Source organism: Sceloporus occidentalis, unplaced genomic scaffold (genome assembly GCF_023333645.1).
Source record: "Sceloporus occidentalis isolate IW3139 unplaced genomic scaffold, rSceOcc1.0.p SCAF_1, whole genome shotgun sequence".
Classification (NCBI taxonomy): Eukaryota; Metazoa; Chordata; class Lepidosauria; order Squamata; family Phrynosomatidae; genus Sceloporus; species Sceloporus occidentalis.
The window spans coordinates 287,992,543-288,016,127 of record NW_028316981.1 but is presented as its reverse complement, the minus strand read 5'-3'; the positions used below and the strand labels follow the sequence as shown (position 1 = coordinate 288,016,127).

Genomic DNA, 23,585 nt, shown 5'->3' with positions numbered 1-23,585 from the left:
ATTTTGGATAAGTCGAGGGTAAAACTTAGGGGCATGTAACAAAGGATGTAAAGGATGATGCAAAGGAAAATGATGCCAAAGAACTTAGAAAATTCTGGCAGGCATAACTGTTTGTACTGGATGGATGGATGGATGGATGGATGGATGGATGGATGAGAGATTAGAGGGGATCCATGCTGCTTTTCAGTACTCCCAGGATAAACTAACCTCTTGCCTTTTATTCAGAGAAAGGGGATGGCTCCTTTTTATATATTTATAAGAGTTAAAGTACAGCATGTACATTGACTCATGCATGTTGACCCTGGTTTTTTGGGGTCAATTTTTTGACTAAAATTTCTAGACTTATGCATGAGTATATACAGTATTTCTAAATAAAACCTTCATTTATCACCCAAAACTTGGAGTCCTCCTCAGTTAGTGCTAGTATACACAGGTGAAAAAGTTCCTAAGGTTACCAGCCTCTTGCAAGTGTCCTTTGATCTGAAGCAATTCTCCAAAACTTTAAAGACACTGTCACTGTTGGCAGGGACTCCACAACCACCAGCACCCTAACTTTTTTGGTTAACAAGAAGAACTGCTAAAGCTTTTCCAATGAAGTTTTAAAAAGTTACCCATGTTCATATAGAGAGATAATAGAGGATTAATCAGGACTTTTGCTGCCAAACTGGGAAAGTTGGAATGGTATGACTTTCTATACAACTAGCCTATGCAAAAGGAATACTAGCTTCCTGTTAGTGTAACTTCAAAACCACAGCCCAGGTCTCCTGTTAAGATCCAATTCTATTATCCCTTTGCGTTTTTATAGGTGTTTCTGTTACAGAAGGAAAGAAAAGTAAATAGAATAATGAAGTGAACATTGGTTTTTGTTTAGAAACTGCATGCATTCCAGAGGTTGCAATTTAAAGTTTAGTTCTTTGATTAAGTGTGCAGCCATTGTTGAAACGGCATTCATAGGCATTCATAAATGTTCTGGCTTTATGTGGTAACTGCTGACTAAAACAGTGTAACAATCCACTGAAGGTGAGTTTCAGGTACAGTAAACAAAATAATCTTGGCTGGATCTCCATTCTAGGGCTATAACCTGGGTGGTTTTATTCTTTATTTAAACAGCTGTATGTTGTTCAACAAATTGAAAAGAATATGTATTTAATATTTTTTTGCCAAAACATTTCATATGACGGGGCTAAATATACAATTACCGCAAAGGATTACATTTTATATAAGCACTGAGTGATTGGCACAGCATAAGATTTCACAGATCCCAGTGTGTAACAGTCATTGTTTTACAAATCGTTGTCCATGCTCATATTTTTTTCTCCTGTGGGTGAAAAAGCAACTTGGGGGATGCCATTTTTATGAGTGAAACTACAAGAGAGGGATGGTTAAGGTGGCTCACCTTTTACCTCCCCATATAGATTGTAGCTTTTGCATGTGGTTAAGAAAATAAAATGTCAAGGAAAATCTTGTTACTCAAATTGCAGGGGGTCCCAAGAGGACATTTACTTATTGAATTCAATGGGAAACTTAATTTAGCTCAACAGGAAGTGGTGAGAGGGCTTTGGTAACTTAAAGTCAGGACTTTTAGCCTATGTATATTAGTTCCAAATTAGCAGAACTCCAGAGTGTAAGGACCAAATGTACTTTTATTTGTACAGTAAAATGGAAATCAACTTTTGCACAAGAACACACACATACAAGAACGAACTATGTAAAAGGTGGTAACTGATAGTAATTTGGAAGCTAGAGCAATATGTGGAACGTGGCTCAGCACTCTGCCTTGGCTGCAGTACTGAGGAGTCGTTTGCCTGAATCGAAATTGGACCAAATTGAGATAGCTATTTATTTAGGGTGAAACGTGGCCTGGAGCAGTTTCTCAGGACTTTGAGTGGTTTTTCCAGGAATCCTAGAAACAATAGAATTCCCGGCTAGTTGATGGTTTGAATTTCAGAGTTACAAAAGGAATATTTTTGGCTGATGGTGGTGCCACTGATTTAGTCAAGCAGTGATAAAATCAGGACAACTCCAGGACATTTGAGACAGGATGAGGTGTTGAGAAATTCAATGAAGGCTAGCAGGGAGATTGGCCTTGGGCTGAGAGACCTCTTTTGTCTTTGACCTTCAAACATATTTAGGCCACAAAAACCAAATAGGATGAAGGATACTTGATTCAGCAATACTATATGTGAAAAACAACTTGGAAATATTGTCAATCATAAATTGAACAGGAACCAGTAGTGTGATGCTGCAACAAAAATTCTATCTTAGCCTATATTAATAAAAGCATAATTTTCAAGATAAGGAAGGTAATAGTCCAACTGTATTGTGTGCTGGTCAAGCCTCAGCTGGAATACTGTATTTCAGCTTTCTGAAGATATTTTGTTAAAGCCAAATGTGTCTTAAAAGTTGAATCTATACAGCAGAAGTAAGCACCACTGTGCTTGATGGATTTCATTTCATTAGAAGGTTATTATGGATGTGCACTACCAACTTCAGAAGAGGTAGAAGTTGCTTTTTAAAATAACAACTCGCATCACTTTCACAGTTTCTGCTGCTAGGGTTTACTTTGGCTTCGGCCCAGAACCCCAGATTGAGGTGATGTAAAATGTTGCATTTTTTGAAGAACTTCAGGTTCGCTGCATAAATGATCTACTTATTAGCAAATATTTAATGTAAAAATAAATACTAGTTCTGATTTTGAGAACCCACCTGCTGTGAAATATTTTTATAACTTAAAAGGGGTTTGTATGTGATATGTGAACAGCTTAAAATGTTGTTCTACTCAATCACTGCAGAAGATAGAAAAGTACAGTGGGCCCTTGGTATCTGCTGGGATTTGGTTCCAGGACCCCCATGCCCTCCGTGGATACCAAAATCCATGGATGCTAAAGTCCCATTAAACACAGTGGCATAGTAAAATGGTGTCCCTTATATAAAATGGCAAACTCAGGGTCTGCTTATTGGAATTTATATCTTTTTGGAATATTTTCAATCCATGGATGGTTGAACCCATGGATAAAATAACTGTGGATATGAAGGATCGACTGGAACTCGGGGCTATAAAACTAATATTACTGTTAGACACTTGGATAGTATTTCTATACTTTGAAATTGTGTGTGTGTGTGTGTGTTTGTGTACCCATACGCATGTGTCTTCCTGTCAACTTATGGTGACCCCATGAATTTCATAGGGTTTTCTTAGGCAAGCTTTTAAAATTCAGAGGTAGTTTAGTTGCAATTGTTCCCATGTTAACACAGCAACAAAGCACTAGATAAGGATTTTTCAAACACAGAGGCATGTACCCCAGGCAATAAGGGAAGAATTAAGAGAAATAGTTATATTAGTCTGGAATATCAGTATACAAAGGGACCTTGTAGCATCTTTGAGACTTTTTCAAATGCATTTTAGGAAGTAGACCAATATAAAAGCTTATGCTACAATTTCTGTGCATTGTTAGTTTCACAGGTGCTACAATATCCCTTCCCAAACAATAAGATGATAGAAAATGACTGCATAATAAAACATTGTTTAACATAGTTTTGTACTGCTTTGTGTATAAAAATTGGGAACTTAGAGAGAGAGAGATACTCCTTGAGATTCAGCTTCTCCTTGAGATTCATCTTCACTAATAAATTGAAGTGATGTAATCCATTATAGTAATCCAAATTGGAAGTTTCCAGAACATAGACCAGAAATGGCCATGGCTAGCAGAGTAGTATAACTGTCCCAATGTGTTCCATGCAACAGAGGCTAACTAAGGTATTCCTGAACTGCACATATACTCCCTGAGAGTTCATAGAATCATAGAATCATAGAATCGTAGAGTTGGAAGAGACCACTAGGGCCATCCAGTCCAACCCCCTGCCATGCAGGAAATCCAAATCAAAGCATCCCTGACAGATGGCCATCCAGCCTCTGTTTAAAGACCTCCAAGGAAGGAGACTCTATCACCTTCCGAGGAAGTGCATTCCACTGCCGAACAGCCCTTACTGTCAGGAAGTTCCTCCTAATGTTCAGGTGGAATCTCTTTTCCTGTAGCTTGCATCCATTGTTCCGGGTCCTGTTCTCTGGAGCAGCAGAAAACAAGCTTGCTCCCTCCTCAATATGACATCCTTTCAAATATTTAAACAGGGCTATCATATCACCTCTTAACCTTCTTTTCTCCAGTCTAAACATCCCCAGCTCCCTAAGTCGTTCCTCATAGGGCATGGTCTCCAGACCCTTCACCCTTCACCATTTTTGTCGCCCTCCTTTGGACACGCTCCAGTTTCTCAATGTCCAATGTCAACCTCTTTCAAAACACAGGTAAATTGTACATCTTCTAAACCCAAGAACCATCTATTCACAGTGTCTCCATCTTTGTCAGGATTTGAGTTATCCTTCAACCAGGCCATTATAACTTCACGAGGCAGTTCTGGCACCATCAAAACAGGGACATAGCCAGGATTTTGGGAAGGGGGGTTCCAGACTAAGTGACACCATTATAATGGGGCTTGGGTGCGGCGGCACGGCAGCACGCACCATTCATTTTATCTAACGGAAGGGGGGTCTGGATCCCAAGAACACCCCCCCTTGGCTACGTCCCTGATCAAAATCTTACTTAAAGCAAAACAACATGCAGAAGTAGCTCAGTGTTGCCCCATCTATCATTGTATCTGTCTTGAGTATAATGACATCCTTTCAACCAAGATATAGTAGTTTGGTGAGCTCCAGATATTTTTTATTACAGTTTCTATCATTCTTGACCATTCACTGTATTGGCAGAGACTAGTGAAGATTGCCTACACCATGGTAAATCAGCTTTATTCCCTCTTTCAGCTATTTCCTCTCAAAATTCACATCCCCTCCAAACACTTTCTTGAATTGTCATCACATCCCCTTTCATGCACTTTCTCCCCATTCATTTTAACTGGGTAGCAAGTATAGCCGCCTTTAACAAGTCCTTCGATGTCCACATTGACCTTGAATCTTTTCACCAACTACCACTGAAAGCTGCTAGTCTGGGGAACAAAATTCAGTATCTCAAGCATCCACAGTTTGAACAGAAAGGCAAGAAAACAAGCCAGGTCAAAGAATGCTATAATTTTTTTAGATCTGGAGAGCTCATGATTAAAGGCAAAATATTTCTAGTTTTATGACAAACTATGCCATCCTGGTTTAAGTATTACCTTAAATAGGTCCAGCTGTGTGAACAAACTTGAAGGCAATTACAAATCCAGATTTCCCGAAAGATTTTGTTTAAGAGTGTGAAGTAAATATTGAAAATAAGAAGGCATTAGCTAAGAGTTTGAACAGGTGTTTAGTGGCAAGCGAGACCTGATGGCCATATCTGGTACACCTATGATGTCTCAGCAGACTTTTATAGTTCTTAATCGTGCAAGATTCAGCTATCCATCAAATCTACAATGGAAAATGTAAACAGAAGCAAACGACCAGGGAGCAGGTCAATGTTTAGAATGGATTAAAGGGGCTTCGGCCATTATACACAACTATCTCAGAATTGTGTGCTGTTTTAAAGCTTTTTTCATTTAAAAACATCTAAGACAAGTTAGTAAGATAACAGTTATTTGGAATTAGCTCAAGGAAAAGTTCAACAGGTACTTGTTAGATATTAACAAATACATTGCAGAATGCCACGCTCAAGCCCTCCGTGCAAAGTAAGAAAGGTAACATGTCACAAAATCTAAAGCCATGTCTCTGGATTTGAATTGTGTTTGTTTCCTTACTGAGTAACATTAGAAACAAGCATGTTGTTTGCAGTTTGGTGCCTTCGAATCATTTCCAACGTAAGGCAACCCTCAGGTAACCTATCATGGGGTTTTCTTGGCAGAATTTGGTTAGAGGAGATTTGCTATTGCCTCTGAAGTCGAGAGAGTCGCTCAAGGCCACCCAATGGATTTCCATGGCCGAGTGAGGATTTGAACCCTGGTCTACCAGAGTCCTGGCCCAACACACAAAGGGTTATACCAGACTGGCTCTCAGAAACAAACACAGGTCTAATATAATAATCCACTGCCCCTGAAGCGGGGCCAAGATCACAAAGTGTCACAGAAAATGGTGCTTCCAAAGAATATCATTTCCTATAATTTAAGTAAAGTGAGTCAGATTAGGAAGCCTTTCAAAATTTCAAGTTGTTATCATAATTAGCATAGCAGTCTCAACATTGCCACATTCCCTCATGATTATGCAAAGTTGAGTGTATTAAGGAGCATGTGAAGACCAAGGAGCCCTCATTGCCCATAATTCTTGATGCTGATTCTCAGTTTAGGTGAGAATGACAGTTGAATTCAGCAGGCTTCCCTCCCTGATATTTGCCATTTCCCTTACCATTCTTGTTACTGTCTGATCATTTGCCTCTGGCCTCAGTCTTCACTATATGCCAGTATAAGTGGGAAACTATACTGGGAATAAATTGAAATGAACATAGAGGGACCTTCGTCCAAGTAAACATCTTTATGATTTGCTGTCAAACTCACTTGCAAATATAAATTGGAAAATACATTACCTGAACTCAAAACTGGAAGTCCTTAACAAAAACCCATCCAACAACTCTTCTTGGTAAGATTTTTTTGAGATCACAACCACAAAAGTAGTCATTACCTTAGAAAAGTAACTTCTCAAGTAATTACTAGACAGTAATTTTTATTCTGAGTAATATGTTACTAATGCTTTCAATGATTAATAAGCATATACATACACACATACCATTTGTATATGCAAAACCCATAAGAAATAAAAAAAAATTACTGAACCAAACATTTTAGTAATAATGCATATCCTAAAAAGTAACAACATTTACACTTGCATTATACCTGTATGCAAAAATAATGTTATTCTCTCATCCCCAAAAATAATGTATTACAGGTAAACAAATGTTACTTGTAATAAGCTATTCCCAATACTGAGCAACTTACCTGTTGTTGTTTTTAACCACAGACACTTTATGAAAAGTTGCAGCTTTGCCTGCATCCCTACAGTAAAAACATCCACCACAATTATTTCACGGGTTACAAGATGATGAAGATAAAACGTGGAAGATTATTACCACCATTATGTAATCTGTTTTGCAAGTGAAGATCATAAAGTTCAAAACTAAACCTTGGTTTGACCAGCAAAGTTGGAAACCAACTTGTTAGATACAGTCATGTCTCTTCATGTATAATTTTTTCATACATATTAGCTCAATTAAGTTTTTGAACTAAAGCTTTGCATAATGTAAATGGTTGAAATAACTGTCCTATCAGTTTTTGATGGGTGTTAACAGGACAAAATTTGAGCTGCAGATCTTGTTACAACTGCTGCCTTTTTTGATGTAAATAAAATGCATGTCTAAATTAGTTCAATTTTATTTTTCTGACCTAGTTACAAATGCTTCTCCCAAATAGGAGGCTTATGAAAAGGAGGATATACAAAAGTGGAAGCTATCAAGTGTACCTCAAATGGTAAATCTCACTAGGAAAGCTTGGCTGGTAATTCTTTTTGCCTATCCTACCTCACTGGGTTGTTATGAATTTAAAATGGAGCATGCAAGTCTCCTGCTCCAGCCAGATTCACTGGCTGCCAATCTGTTTACAAGTGCTGGTTATGACCTATAAAATCTTGTACGGTTTAGGTCCAGGCTATTTGGCAGACGGTATTTCCCTATCTATGAGCCTGCCTGGACCATGAGATCCACAGGAAAGTAGCATTCATGAATACAGAACAATTACCTAGATTTACTTATCTGCAACTGTTTTGTATTCATGATGACTACTTAGTCATGATTGTGATATTCTTGCCAGAATTATAACACACACAACCCAGCTACTTCACTGGGCATCAGCTGCATGGGAAGAAGGTCCATTCTCCCAGTGACTGGACCATGGATTAATATTTCAATCAAGTTTGGCAGAGTCAGGTCAGGAGAGGTTGCTTAGAGCCTTATCACATTGCTAAAGCAAGCTAAGATGGAATGGCAGAGAAGCGGCTTTCTGCTTACTTCTCCACATGCCCTTGAAGCACTTCGGTTCTCCTTCCAGAGGAAGATGGTCATAAAAGCTTGCCTTTTGCTAAACAGATTTTTCCAGTGCAAAAAAAGGCATTTTTTATGACTGTCTCCCTCAGGAAAAGAACAGAAGTGCTTCGAGGATATGTGGAGAGGTAAGTAGAAAGCCTCTTATCCGCCACTCTGTCTCAGCTTATTTTATAATGCAATAAGCCTGTTAGTTAAGTATACTTAACTAGTATACTTAGTTAAGTATAGGGTAACTATAGCTACTTAACTAAGTAACAGATATGATTCTGGCTAATATTTTTAATGTGTAACCTGCCTTGGGTCTCAGTCTTGAGGAAATGGCAGAATATAAATGAACCTAATGAAATAAGAAGATGGAGAAGTAGTAGTGGTATGCTACTTTATACCTCTTGGAGGAAAGACAAGAATGTAAATATAATAAACAATAGTAAAGCTTTTGACAGCTTCTTGTTTGCTCTTCCTAAGGTTGCACTGGTTTAATGCATTGTACATGTAGACATTGTTCTTAAAATGAGGAGGAGCTATCCTCTTGCCGAACATCCTACAATAAGAAGAGCAATATACTGTATTATAAAATCAAGGGCTTCAGCATGGACTCACCCTCTTGCACTACTATGCTTCCATTTTAACTGGTTTGATCATCTTGAAACTAATAAAGCTATCTATGTATTTATTTGATTTATATCCTACTTTTCTCCTGAATGGGACTCAGTGTAGCTCTAAGTAACCCCAACTAAGGATTTGAAATTAAAAGAACACAGTGGGGACAAACCTCTTAAATAATTCTTGATGCACAGAGTCACACTTTCATTCTGTTGGCACAAGTATTTTTATTATGTTAAAGTGCTTCAATTTTCACAGCATTTTACATAAAATGGTAACAAATAATGAGAATGTAACAAAAACAGTTTGAGTCTTCATAATTTAATATCTGAAGTACAGGCACACCCCAGTTAACAAAGCCACTGACAAAGCTCCTTTTTGAAAGGCTATTTATGCTCAGTCACCCCCTTTTCCTTCGGGACCTTTTCCTAACTGGACTTTTTAAGCAACCTCAGCACTGAGAGAATAATGGAGGAGAGGAGTGGAGAAACACAGCCTTTCAGTGTTGGATTGCAGCATATTAAAGCAGCATAACGTTTTGCTACCAAAATGGGAATTGTAAGTAGATGCAGGTAAAAGGGGGTGAAATCATCCTTGGTTTAATTTTGTAAACAGCTTTCAAATGGTCTCTAGAAGGTTTAAATTTTTTATTATTTATTTATGCAATGCCTCCTGAACTGGTTGTTTAATTTCACATGTGCATGTTGTTAATTTTGGACAAAAAGTTTGCTGAAACATGTTGATCTCATCATCCTACTTGTGATGGGGGAACCTATCTACATTCTTTCCATTTTTACTTTTGCCTCTGGTACCAAATTTTCTGTTAAAGAACTAATGCCTAAGAACACATCAGCTTTGTTAACTGAGGTATACCAGTACAGCATTTACTCCTTCATTCTTCCTTCAAGATCTTCTATTTAGATCTTAATAGATCTTCCTTCTATTAAATGTCTATATATATATATATATATATATATATATATATATATATATCTCATAACAAGCCTGGTTCTACACTGTCAATTGCACTATTGTGATATGACCTGCCTTACAAAAATATTTAAAAATAAGGATAACAAAATATATATATATCTCCTTAAACAGGTGTAATTTAAACCAATGTGATCCAATTTTAGTAATAAAAAAGGCTGGGTCATACCTACATCATCATCATCACCATCATTGTTATCATGCTTTTCTCCCAAGTTTGGGACCCAAAGCAGCTTATTTAAACATTTCAATTGAGAGGACCTGTAAGAAAGACTACCCCTCCCCTGTTTTCTCTATTGATATGTTCAGTTTCCTGCCATTAATCACCAGAAACCAGGGCTGCAAAGTGAAAACATTATTGGTAGGTCACTTCAGCAAGAAGGAAGTGCCATGGCTCCATAACAGATCACATACTTTGCATGCAGATACTCCCAGGTCCAATCCCTGGAGTTTCCACGTAAGAATAAAAAAAACTTTCTACTTCAAATCCTGAGGAATTGTTGCCAGTTGGAGCTGACAATAGGAGGCTAAATGAACTAATGGTCTGATGCAATATGAGGCAGCTTCCTATGTTTCTAAGTTAGACATGGCCGAATTATGCAGTTCAAGTATCTACTCATGGTGACAAAAGAGAATGAAAAAACCATTTTACTTTGAATTGTGTTTAAAAATTATGAGAGAATGGCAGCTCTTTTTCTTAACAGAATCCTTGCCTTTCGTCACTATTAGTAACATTGGTTTCCATCAGTTAGCTGTCAACAGCACACAACACAAGATGCCTTGACAGCTCTAAGCATGGACCTTAGTGGAGCTTTGGGAAGACGTCAGTGGAAGATGAGGCAAGTGTAGTTAGCTGATTACTTTGTCCTTAAATCAGCTAGGTACCCATCTAAATTTATAACCCCCATTAGTTGTCCTGACAGTAAACGCATTGCCTTGAGGGAAGGCCAGTGTCCGGATATTACAATGCTCTTTGATGGATGTGCTGAAGGAGACACTATCCTCCAGTTCGCTGCCACTCATGTCCAGGGAGCTATGGCTGCTGCATGTCTGCAGTCCCTGGAAAGCTCCATACATATGGATTGCTTCATTCTCCCCACGAGGGCGCTTCGGGCCTCTGTCATCAATGGACTGCAAGGCTGCATTGCATTTGTCCGATATTTCTCGCAAAATTTCATTCACTTCCATGTCATCTTCTTGCTCAAGAAGGGAAACATGCTTGAGGCTTCTCTTGTTGGGGCCATTGATGAGGGAAATATCTAGGCTTTCTTTGCAATGCGGAATCATCAGCTTCTGCCAAGCAACAAAAAAGAGAAGCGCTGTAAGTCATTAGCTAATATATATACAAATATGAAAAAAGTGTGATTTAGGAATGAGAAGATCTGTAGTTGACTTCTTCCTGCTTTTCCTACCTCTAAGTCTCTTCAGTGTAGAGTTTGTTTGACAGAAAAAATGTGCATATCCCCCCCATGGCTGCATCAATTAGCACATCAAATTACAGTGTATGTGTACACATTTTAGAAATCTGTACAGTGTTCTGCACATTTTTTTCACATGTCTGCATGCTATTGAACATTTCTCCATTTCACAGAACACAATACAAGCTCAGAAATTTATAGATTTCAAGCACTAATTGCATCCAGTTCGATGTCCAATCTGGGAGATGTGAAATTAGAAACGCTTGTTTTATTTTATTTTATTTTAAAAACCCTCATTGGAATAATTTTCTCACTCATCCCTAGTGTGATTAACAGTGGCTCTTACTGAGCAAACAGCACCCTCTACAGAATTAGCTGCTGAAAGTGCTATTATACTTAACCAATCTGCCATGATTAACCACTGATTTCTAGACGATCAGATGATTGCAATTCAGTTTTGCACCTGTTTGCAGATGACTGTGTCTCTGGGCAAACAGAGAGTCAATTTCCCCCACTGTACAACCGCAACAGGGTTCAGTTGTTGGGTACCACGGTCAAACACACAAAAAGATACAAGGGAGAACCACTTGGAAAGATATTTTAGCACGTACATCCAGCACAGAGGCAAGCTGTTTTGCTTGGCTGGCCAGTTCCTTCAAATGAATGTTCCTTTCTTTCAAGGAAGCAATCTCTTCTTGCTTTTGGGTCAACGTCACTTGAAGCTGTTGAGAAATCAATAGTGTCAGTGTGAAATCCTATAGGGGAGTAAAAGTCACTAGAGCACACTTGACCTATGAAACCAGGTGCTGACCCACATGTTGTGATTTTTCAAATACTTAACCAATAACCCATTTTTGTTCATGCAGACAGATATCAAGATAAAGAGGATTATCAGGTCTCTGGGAGACCAGTATACTTAGCTAATTGGCTCCCTTGGTAGATTACTGAAGCATGCAGATCTGCACTACAAGAACGTCTGCATTACACCATTTGTCCCTACTCGTTTTTATTATCAAACCTTCACTATACTGATGTGAGTATAGATTTCTCTTGTTGAGGGTGGAATGTTTATACTGCCGCTTTGAGTCCCATTGTGGGAGAAAAGCAGGATATAAATTAAGTACAGACAAACAGACCAGAGTTTATGAAAGTTACTTTTTTGGCCTCTAAATCTTACATCCATACTGGGGTGAAAGATGTAGTCCAAAAAGTAATATATCCACACTCTGGACAGCCATTTTAGGATAACAATGTGGTAAAATGCCCCTCATAGCCCTAGAAGCTGTTGGAGGGCATTTGAGGAACAAAAAGTGTTGTTTTGTGGAGCGTACCCCCCCCCCCAAGATGGTCTTCTCCTGGCATAAGATGATCAGCTGTAGCCCTTAATCAACACTATTTCAATATAATCCAACTTGTGCATTTTACTGTGTTTAAGCTCAGTGTGACATTCATCATTTTTTTTACTGTACACCGCTATGATCATCGCGGAATAGCGGTCTATAAATAAAACATATTATTATTATTATTATTATTATTATTATTATTATTATTATTATTATTATCTTATTTCTAGGCAGATCACTTAAGACATCTGCTGCAAAGTGGACACTCAGGGAGGTCTAAATCCAATTTTCTACATATTTACTTGGTTGTTGTACCTGATTATTTTCCACAAGTGCATCCCCCAGTGCTTTCTGGTTATGATCTGCCAAATCTTTCCAGTATTGCTCAGTAGAAGAAAAGTTTTCTCTATTCGTCTGTGAGACAGGATCAACCTGAGAAGACTGATCAAGGCAAGGGCTGAATGGTCTTTCATCATCCACAGAAAAAGAAAAGTCAGCAGAATCTATCAGAGGAGGCATCAGAGAGGATGAATCTAGGGAGACCAATAGCAATCAAATTATATGGCTGACTCCTGCAATCGATATACTGTATACACATATTTTTGGTGTTGCAGTGTTTGGATCTGGACTGAAGGCCAAACTAGACATGAAACAGAAAATAGAGATTACGTTTTGCTGTGTTTTGTTTGAGCAACAGCAGTGAGGGACAAGTCCCTGAGCTGGAGAAAAGGTGAGGAATAAATAACATAATAAATGCAGAAAGCAGGACGACCCCACCAGCCCAGCTCAGAAATCATCTTCCAGTAGTTATTCCAGTAGACTGAAACCAAGAGAGACGAAACCAATAGGATCCTTCCACTAACTCTCCTGAACAGCTGCTACCTTTTCCATCTTCCCTTTTTACGTTACGTCTTTTTGGGTTGTAAGTATAATAGTAAGGACAGTCTTTTATTGACAGTACATAAGCTGCAGAGAGCCAGCTGATGTAGTGGTTTGAGCACTGTACTTTAACTCTGAAGACCAGGGTTTGAATCCCCACTCAGACTTCGAAACCCTCAGAAGGAGGCAAAGGCAAAGCCCCTCTGAACAAGTCTTACCAAGAAAACTCTGTAATAGGTTTGCCCTAGGGTCACTGTAAATTGCAAACAACTTGAAGGCACTACAACATAAGCTGCATAGGGAGCCATTCAAGCCGAGAAGTGAGATAAAATATTTGAAATAAATAATAAAACAGAACAAGGTATGAACCCTACAGGACTATTTACAAAACCAAGAAAGAAGATTTTAACTCTTTGCCATTCTGCTATTAGCTGTGGATCTCCCTCTGCTCCCTGCAGAGCCAATAACAGGCTGGAGGAGAATAATATCATGTCAGGCAAAGAGGACACAGTACTGTTTGTTGCTGTTGTTGTGTACCTTCAAGTCATTTCTGACTTATAGCAACCCTAAGGCAAACCTATCATGGCATTTTGGGGGGGGGGGGGGCAATATTTATTCAGAGAAGATTTGTCATTGCTTGTCCCTGAAGCTGAGAGGCTATGACTTGCCCAAGATCACCAAGCGGGGAATTGAAACCTGGTCTCCCGAGTCACAGTCCAACACTATTCCTAGCTAATTTACTCCCTCTCCCTAGCTGTATTTGCCTTTCATGCAAATTATCAGAAACCCAGGATTTCCTAAACCTCAACTTAATTGAAAACATCAAAGTAAGTCACATCAAAATTAATAGAGACATCTGGACAAATGCATTTAGATAATGATGAACCCTCTCCTACAGAAAGACTCCACAACCATCTCCTGATTTTGTGATAACATACAGTATCACAGTTTGTATTTGTTAATTTGCTTTTATGTTGCACTCACAACTTTTAATAAAACATTTTTTAAAAAAAATAAAATGTCTAAGAAATATTAAGAAAACAGAACCATAGAGTTGGAAGAGACCACAAAGGCCATCCAGACCAACCCCCTGCCATGCAGGAAATCTAAATCAAAGCATCCCCAACAGATGTCCATCCAGCCTCTGCTTAAAGACCTCCAAGGAAGGAGACTCCACTACACTCCGAGGGAGTGTGTTCCACTGTCGAACAGCCCTTACTGTCAGGATGATCCTCCTAATGTTGAGGTGGAATCTCTTTTCCTGTAGCTTGCATCTATTGTTCTGGGTCCTGTTCTCTGGAGCAGCAGAAAACAAGCTTGCTCCCTCCTCAATATGACACCCCCTCAAATATTTAAACAGAGCTATCATATCACCTCTTAAGTGTGTTTTACTCAGAAGCAAGCACTATCCCACTACCATCACCACCCCAGTGGAGCAGACTTCAAGCTGTGCATCCAGAGAAGGTTCAAGAGCATTAAAAAATCTTGACCACCCCCCCCCCATAAGATGTGACATTGGGAGGTTGGCAATTTAAGTGCCATGAGAAGGGGATGATGTTTGGGGATAACAGGGTTGAAGGAGACAAGCTGAACATCTCCCTTACACCATCCCTGTAGTAAACCAGCACCATGTTATCAGGGCAAAAGATACAGTTAAAATACGCACCTGGACAGCAGGTGTCCCAAGGTGTTGAATCTCATCACTAGAGGTAGGGCTGGATATATATATCCCCCCAAATTAGAAGATATACTCAGCTTTCTAAGGGCCAGCCCTTCTGTTTCCTATCCCATGGAATTCCTACTCACAGGATCCTGTCAGTTGGATCCCTACTCCCAGATCCTGGTGCTCTTTAATTCTTTCCACTTATTTGTCTTCCTATTCCTTATCCATCCATCCACCCCAGTCCAGTGCTCCTTCTTGGACTGCATCTGCACTGCAGGAATAATCTGGTTTGACATTGTTTGGCTCAAAGCTATGACTCAAAGCTATGGAATTCTGGTGCCACAACAAACTACCATTGCCAGAATTCCACAGCACTGAGCTATGCCATTTAAAGCAATGTCAACCCGGATTATTTCTGCAGTGCAGATGCAGCCTCTGAGACAGAATGACCAGATGTCCTAACTTGCCTTTTCCAACCCAGCAGCCTTCCAAGGGCTTGTTCCACTGTGAGATGTTCAACTAAAGTTTAGGTACTAAATTTTCTGAATACTTGCCAGAGATGAAGCTATCCACAGCATCGCGAAACTCCTGGAAGTCAAAGTCAGGCTCAGGCTGCAAGCAGACGCTCTGAAATATAAAACGGGGGAATTAGAGAAATCCTGCCCAGCTCTGGTGTCCTCTCTTATTATGTTTTGGAGTGTAAAACCTTGAGTTGCATGTTGTTGCTGTATGCCTTCAGGTCATTTCTGACCTATGGCGACCCTAAGAGGAAACTCTCCTGGGGTTTTCTTGGCAAGATTTTCCAGAGTTGGAAGAGACCACAAAGGTCATCCAGTCCAACCCCACCCGGCCATGCAGGATATCTTCAGAAAGGGTTTCCTTTTGCCCTCCTCTGAGACTGAGATAGAATGACCAGATGTCCTAACTGCAAAGGGAAGACAAAGCACCATAAAAATGTAGGACAGTCAAGAAAAATGGAGGACATGACCCAAGAAAAACAATTAATTAGTAATTATATTATTAAAAACACTAACATAAATATAAATTCATGCTTCTTAGTCATGCTCCATTGGGAATCCCTTCTGGACAGAAGGTTGAAATGTAGGGCATGTCCTGGAAAAGAAGGACCTCTGGTCATCCTGAATTAAAAACAGTAATGTCAATTTTAAAAAGTGTGCTTCTTAGACATGCTCCAAATGGAGGACATTGTGGAATCCCTCCTGGACAGAAGGTTCAAAAGTAGGATGTGTCCTGGAAAAGGAGGACCTCTGATCAACCTGAGCTAGAAACACTAATATAAATATAAACCAATGCTTCTTAGTCATGCTCAAAATGGAGGACATTATGGAATCCTTCCTGGACAGAAGGTTGAAATGTAGGACATGTCCCAGAAAAACAGGACTTCTAGTCACCCTAAACCAAACAGACAAATATAAATTCATGCTGCTCAATGATGCTGAAAATGGAGAACATTGGGGGAAATCCCTCCTTGACAAAACACTGAAATGTAGGACATGTCCTGGAAAAGGAGGACATCTGGTCACCCTGGATTAAAAACACTAATATAAATAAAAATCTGTGTTTCTTAGTCCTGCTCCCAATGGAGGACATTGGGGAAAATCCCTCCTGGACAGAGAAGGTTGAGATGCAGGGCATGTCCTCAGCAAGGAGGACATGTCCTAGACACCCTAGGCTGAGAGAGTGTGACCTGTGCCCCAGATCCCCCAGTGAGTTTCCATGCCTGAGCATGGGAGTCCTAGTCCGACCCAGTCTAGGGCTGAAACCATACACAGCGCTGCCCCACCTGGAAATCCTGCTGCCAAGCCAGTCGATGGAGGCTGCAAGCTTGTACTGCCATCGCGAGGAAGAGCAATGGGAGTCAATGCAGTCAAGGAACAATCGCGGAAGGGAAGTCAGACTTTTTTGTGCAAACTTTTTTGGCAGCAGCTGCTGATAATAGTTCCTTTTTAGGGCTCAGGGCGGGAGCTGATTGGCTAGCCCTATGAGCCAATCAGATTCCTCCCAGCTTTTAACAAAAAAGCAGCAAGGAGCCTTTTAATCTTGCAAATGGCATTGAAAGTTGATTTTCTCGGCTGTGGTCCAAAACACACTGCAGACATAATCCAGTTTGAGATCGCTTTAACTACCCTGGCTCAGTGCTAGGGAATCCTGGGGACTGTATTTTATTGTGGCACCTGAGCTCTTTTGACAGAGAAGTCTCAATGTCTCACAAAACTACACTGCCCAGGATTTCCTAGCATTGAGCTGGGCAGGGCAGTTAGAGCAATCTCAAACTGGATTATTTCTGCAGTGTGTTTTGGACCATCTCCCAGCATCCACATACCCTACCCTACCTTTCCATACCATACAAATATTGTTTGTTGTTATTGTTGAGCCCTTGAGTTGACTCCGACTCATGGTGACCCTGTGGAAGAGACATCTCCAAGAATCCCTATCTTCCACTGCCTTGCCCAGATCCTGCAAGCCCTTGCATCCAGTCTGTGGTCTTCCTCTCTTTCTTCTACCCTCTACCTTTCCTAGCATTATTGTTTTTCCTAGTGATCCATGTTTTCTCATTATGTGGCCAAAGTACAATAGTCTCAATTTGATCATCTTAGCTTCTAGGGAGAGCTCTGGTCTGATCTGTTCAAGAACTCATTTGTTTGTCTTCTTGGCTGTCCATGGTATCCTAAGTACTCTTCTCCAGCACCACATTTCAAATGAGTTGATTTTCTTTCTGTCTGCTTCCTTCACTGTCCAGTTCTCACATTGAGACATGGTAATTGGGAATATAATGGCTTGGGTGATTCTACCTTTTGTGCTCAGTTGTATATCTTTACTATTCAGGAGCCTCTCTAGTTCTTTCATAGTTGCCCTCCCCATTCCTAATCTTCTTCTTATTTCTTGGCTGCAGTCACCACTCAGATCTGGAATTCTTTGGTCTGCTCCATTAGCCATCCTATGTTTGCAATATGGTCCCTGGTGCCTCTTTCTTTCCTGAATCCTACCTTGTTGTTGTTAACTGCCTTTGAGTCAGTCTTAACCCATGGCAACCCTGCGAATGAGACATCTCCAAGATCCTCTGTCCTCCACTGCTCTGCTCAACTCCTGCAAACTCAAACTCTTGGTCTCTTTAATAGAGTCCATCTATCTTGCATGCAGCCTTCTTCTCTTTCTACTTCCCTCTACCTTTCCTAGCATTACTGTTTTTTCCAATTGCTTTCTCATGATGTGTCCAAAATACGACAACCCGAGTTTTGTCATCTTGGCTTCTAGGGAGATTTCTGGCTTGATCTGCTCCAGGACCCATTGGTTGGTCTTTTTGGCTGTCCATGGAATCCTTAGCACTCTTCTCCAGCACCACATTTCTAATGGGCTTACTTTCTTCCTATCCTCCTCCTTAACTGTCCAGCTCTCAGATCCATACATGGCAATAGGGAATACAATGGCTTGTACAATTCTAACTTTTGTGCTCAGGGCCTGCACCTCTGGAATTTCTCTCTCCATGTATGGTTGGATTCTGTGTTGCAGATTTCTGAGCACAATTTTGCTTGCATGTGAAATTAATGCTATGGTCCTATAATTGCTGCATTCTTTTCTATTTCTTTTCTTGTGTATCGGGATATATATCTATCATTTCCAGTCTGTTGGCCACCTCTTTGTTTTCCATATTTGCTGGCATATGTAGTTAACACTAGAGTTGCTTCTGTCTGTAAGCATTGTAACAGTTCAATGGGGATTTCATCCATTGCTGGTGATTTATTTTTTCCTATTTCTCTTATTGCATCTTCACTTTTTAGAATTTGGGGTTCATCTTCAAATGGCTCTTCGTTCCATGTTTCATTCATTTTCTCATCTGTTTCATATAGCTCTTCTGTGTATTGTCATCATCATCTTTTTATTTCTTCATGCTCCTGTATTATGTTTTTGTTCCTTGTCATAGAACATCCCTGCCTTTGGTTTTAACTTCCCCTTGATTTCTCAGTTTTTTTAAAATAATAGGTTTCTCATTCTTCCTTTTTTGTTGGAATTCAAAGATAGCCATGTTAGTCTGTAGGAACAGTATGTAGAAAGATCTTGTAGCACCTTTGAGAGTAACTAAATGTAAGTACTGGTGAAACGTCTGCTAGAACATGGTCACGTAGCCCCAAGAACCCTAAAAAAACTGTGGATGCCGGCTATGAAAGCCTTTGACTTCACACTGAAAGAAAGAAGTTGACAGCATGAGCATTCATAGACTAAAGTCTACTTCCTCAGATACATTTGCATTTCCAAATGCATCTGAGGAAATAGAGTTTAGTGTATGAAAGCTCATGCTTGTCACTTCTTTCTTCCATTTTTGCTGTTATCTTCTATTTCTCTGCATTGGTTATTATAATAGTTCTCTTCATTCTTGCGCACTAGATGTTGCACAGTTGCATTCTTTGATCTGGCTTTGTTCCTGCCTCCCATTACTTTTGCCTCCCTTCTTTCTTGAGATACCCTTCGTTAAATTGCAAATCCCAAAATTGTGTTAGATTTGGCCATGGTTGTTAAAGTGGAATCATAGCTCTATCGCTGTGCAGTGTGAAAGAATCAAACAAACCAAAATCATACAGTTGCACGCATCACAATCCCACATCAGTTGCATGCCAAGCTCCAAATAAATGAAGATCACTTGGTGATGGGCTGTTAATTACCTGTGGAGCTGTAGAGACTCTAGCAGCCTCCTGCTGAAAGACTGAGGTGCAGTCAGCTAAATCTTGCCAGTCGATGGTAGCAAATGCTGTGAAATGGAAAAGGACAAGTCAACCGAAGTTCAGGATAATTGGAGATGCTTTAAACGGCTGAAAGAACTACAATCTGGCAAGGAGCAGGTGAGAAAGCACATAAGGAAAGAGTGGGTTAAGTGCGTCAGTGACGTCAGCTTCTGATATGATATATAATCATGATATATAATCATCAAATCACCTTGATATATCATTATGATAAACATTAAATGATATATAACCATCACATGATATATAATCAATAGTAATTATTTCAGATTAATTCTTCGAGAGTCACTATCAGCCTTTGGGTTACGTAATACAAAGAAATATTAGAAATCGTCCCTCCTCAGCCAAGAAAAACAAAAGCAGATGTTGTTGGAACCAACCAACCCTCCCATCATCCTTGCCCTGACCAGCTGGGGCTTTTGGGAGCTGGAGTCCAAAAAGAGCAGAAAAGCCCCTACAGGTTCATCATTCTTGACTGAAAAACCAGTCATTGTCTTTACAAAGGGATAGTTAGGATGTATTAGTTAAGAAGTCGTTAATGTGTGATTTTTAAAACAAAAATTGCTAGTTATCTGAAAATTTGGGCAGATTTCAAGCCGAACTCACCTATGTCTACAGAGTCCGGAGGGGGGTCATTATAAATGGCTATTGGGTTGCTTCTGGTTTGGATCTTCCTTGGGACCTGGAAGTAAAACACGTTAAGATCCTAAGGTTGCCCAGTTAGATGGGAGGAAGACCCATTACACTCCATGGTGGGTCTTACCTCTGAGTAAACACACCTTAATACTTCATAGCCCTTTTGAACTCTGAGAGCTTTGTTACACCTGAGTTACACATGGTTACACATGGTTAGGATTGTGTTGTGAGAGCATCTATGACTTGGGAGCTGAATGTCATTTGTAAACAAGTAAAACAAATAAATGAAACTTAAAGCAGTGTTTATCCAACTTTGGTTCTCCAAGCATTTTGGATTTCCCCAAGCCCCAGCCACCTTGGCCAATAGTCAGGAGTTCTGGGAGCTGAAGTCCAAAACATCTGGAGGACCAAAGTTAGGGAACCACTGATCTAAAGTATAAGTTGTGGGGGCTTCAGGCTGCCCAGGAAATGACTCCCTTATCTCTAGTATTAGTTGGCTGGCATCTACAAGAAGCTCTGTATACCTCAGAGATACTCCTTTCTTTAGTTCCCATCTTCCTCTGGCTGAATAGGGAATACAGTGCATCCTTGGTATCCACTGGAATTTAGTTCCAGGAAACCTTTCCAACTCATGGATACCAAAATCCATGGATGCTCAAGTCCCAGGAAATGCAATGGCATAGCAGTGATGCCCCTTGCATCAAATTACAAAATCAAGGTTTATATATAGAACATGCATACACATACACATATTCTAGGAGACAGTGTGGCCCAAAGGTTAGAGCAAAGGTGTAGCTCCTCCCTCCCCCCCAAGTTTTTGGACTAGAAAAGAGGGTACAGTCAGCTATCCATACCCATGGATTTCTTATCTATGGATTCAACCATGCATGGTGTGTGTGTGTGTGTGTGTGTGTGTAAGTGTGTGTAAGTGTATATGTGTGTGTGTGTGGAGAGGGGGGTATAGTCATCTTGCCATATTTACTGATTTAACCATTTACAGTTTGAAGAGAGGGGGGTACAGCCATCTCTCCATATCCATAGATTCCTTATCTATGGATTTAACCATTTAGTTTGAATATACACTCATCCCTCCATATTTGCGGCTTTGATATTTGTGGCTTTGATTATTCATGGATTTGATTAATATGTTCCCTCTAAGAAAATCTAGGTCCTTTGGTGCAACTCTATGGTCAATTTTAACTAGAAGTTGCACTGAAAGACCTAGAGATTCCTAGAGAGACCATTCCATTGGCCTTTGTAACTCCTCCAGCACAGTTCTACGGTCAGTGTCTGTCAGATGTTGACCACAGAGTTGCACTGGAGGACCTAGAGATTCCTAGAGAGGTGTCCTCTCAGGTAAAAGCATGGTGTTTTTGTTATTTGTGGTTTTTCCACATTCACAAGGGTCCTGTGCCCTTGACCCTAGTGAATATGGAGGGACAAGTATGTGTGTGTGTGTGTGTGTGTGTGTGTGTACATATATATGTGTGTGTGTGTGTGTATATATATATATATAGAGAGAGAGAATATATATATATATATATATTCAACTCGCAAATATATGTAGAGAGATCTTGTATATTCTCTACATATATATATATATATATATATGCATATATCACACACACATATAACACACACACACACATATTATATGTATATATACACAAAATATAATACAGACACATGTTATATATATATTTATATATATGCACACATATAATACACACATATTATATAGATACATATATACACACACACAATACACACCCACCCTGACTGTACCCTCTTTTTCTGGTCCAAAAATGAGGGAGGAAGTCCCCTTGCATATTATTATTATTATTATTATTATTATAGCTTAGCTTCCACTTGTAACCCTCTTAGAGGCTGCTTAGCGCTGTAGGAGGCAGCTGCTAGCAAGCAGGGCCATGCCCGAGTGGCCCCCTGCCTCTAGTCTCCTCCCTCCCGCCAGGGCTGCTGCCACGCACCTGCCTCCCTGCCGCCTTGGCCGCTGCTCCTCCCTGGCCCGGGGGCTTCTTGTGGCTGAGCCTCTGGGCCAGAGCCTGGACCCTGTTGGGGCAGAGGTCTGCACAGGCTCGCCTCCCGGGCCCTCCTCCTCTGCTGGGGCTCTGCATGGCTCTTGCTGCTGGCCCTGGGATGCTGACTGAGAGAGCAAGGAGGGATGGAGGGAGGGAGGGAGGGAGGGAGGGAGGGATGCCTGCTGGGCTGGGGCTGGCTCTGGGCGCCTTTGGCAGGGCAGGGAGGCGGGTTTTTGCCTAGTGCTTGGCACCCACAACAGCCTGGCAACCACAACATCAGGCTCCCCACCAAAATTGCGCCTTTTCCCTCTGCGTTGGCGCCTGAGCTCAGCCCTCTCTCTCTCTTCCTTTCTCTCTCTCAGGTTGCTGCTGAGTGCCTTTCCCCGCTTCTTCTGGGCTTTTCTGGGGAGGCTTCTTCGGAAGGGGACTTTGGCATTTCATGGCCGCCCTCTGAGGCTGAGAGAGTGTGACCTGCCCAAGTGAGAGACCCTGCTCTCCAAGGCTCCAGGCACCCTGCTCCACTCGAATGGCCACACACTCCAGCCCCCTGCTGCCTTCTCCCAGAAGCTGACTTACTTGTTTGGCCATTACTATATTGATGATGATGATGATGATGATGATGTGGGCTATCACGGGGAAAGACTTTGATCAGGCATCTTGCTTCACCCACAGCTTGGGAAAAATCTCTCACTGGGTAACACTGCCTAATAGTAATAATAATAATAATAATAATAATAATAGGGTGGGCTAGCCAAGGAAAAAACTTGTTGATCAGGTGTGTCTCAGGGAAATCTCTTGCTGAATACCACTGTCCTCCAGGAGATGATGATGATGATGATGATGATGATGATGATAATGATGATGATAGTGTGGGCTAGCCAGAGGGAAAGACTTTTTGATCAGGCGTCTTCCTTCAGCCACAGCTTTGAGGAAATCTCTCACTGGGTACCACTGCCTTGCAGTAGATTATTATTATTATTATTATTATTATTATTATTATTATTCATAGTAATACTGACTGGGATCAGGCATCTTGCTTTAGACACAGCTTTGGGGAGATCTCTCACCGTCACTGGCTTGCAGATGATGATGATGATGATGATGATGATGATGATGATGATGCCATCCACAGGATCCTCAGCACTCCTCTCCAGCACCACATCTCAAATGAACTGATTTTCCTTGTGTTTGCTTTTTTCGCTGTCCAGCTCTCACATCCATGTATGGTGATGGGGAATATGACAA

The 23,585-nt window shown here is 40.5% G+C and overlaps 1 protein-coding gene across 1 annotated transcript; it reads right to left on the bottom strand.

Annotated features, from left to right (window-relative positions):
- Window positions 1–9,508: 9,508 nt before the first annotated feature.
- On the bottom strand, window positions 9,509–16,775 carry LOC149324034 (multicilin-like). The gene is made up of 5 exons (XM_089513239.1): window positions 16,713–16,775; window positions 15,463–15,535; window positions 12,682–12,899; window positions 11,635–11,745; window positions 9,509–10,898 (listed from the first exon to the last, which is right to left on the bottom strand). Exons 1-5 carry the CDS (start codon window positions 16,764–16,766, stop codon window positions 10,479–10,481), a joined length of 876 nt encoding a protein of 291 aa, XP_089369365.1. The 5' UTR covers window positions 16,767–16,775; the 3' UTR covers window positions 9,509–10,478.
- Window positions 16,776–23,585: the final 6,810 nt, after the last annotated feature.

Bases quoted from the DNA above. Each gene is read 5' to 3' on its own strand.
- LOC149324034 (XM_089513239.1), bottom strand. From the start codon at position 16,766: ATGGCAGTACAAGCTTGCAGCCTCCATCGACTGGCTTGGCAGCAGGAT. The intron at 15,536-16,712 runs GTGGGGCAGCGC...TTTATATTTCAG, and splicing joins CTTGGCAGCAGGATTTCCAG to AGCGTCTGCTTGCAGCCTGA. The intron at 10,899-11,634 runs GTACGTGCTAAA...GTTGCTTGGCAG, and splicing joins AGCTTGCCTCTGTGCTGGAT to AAGCTGATGATTCCGCATTG.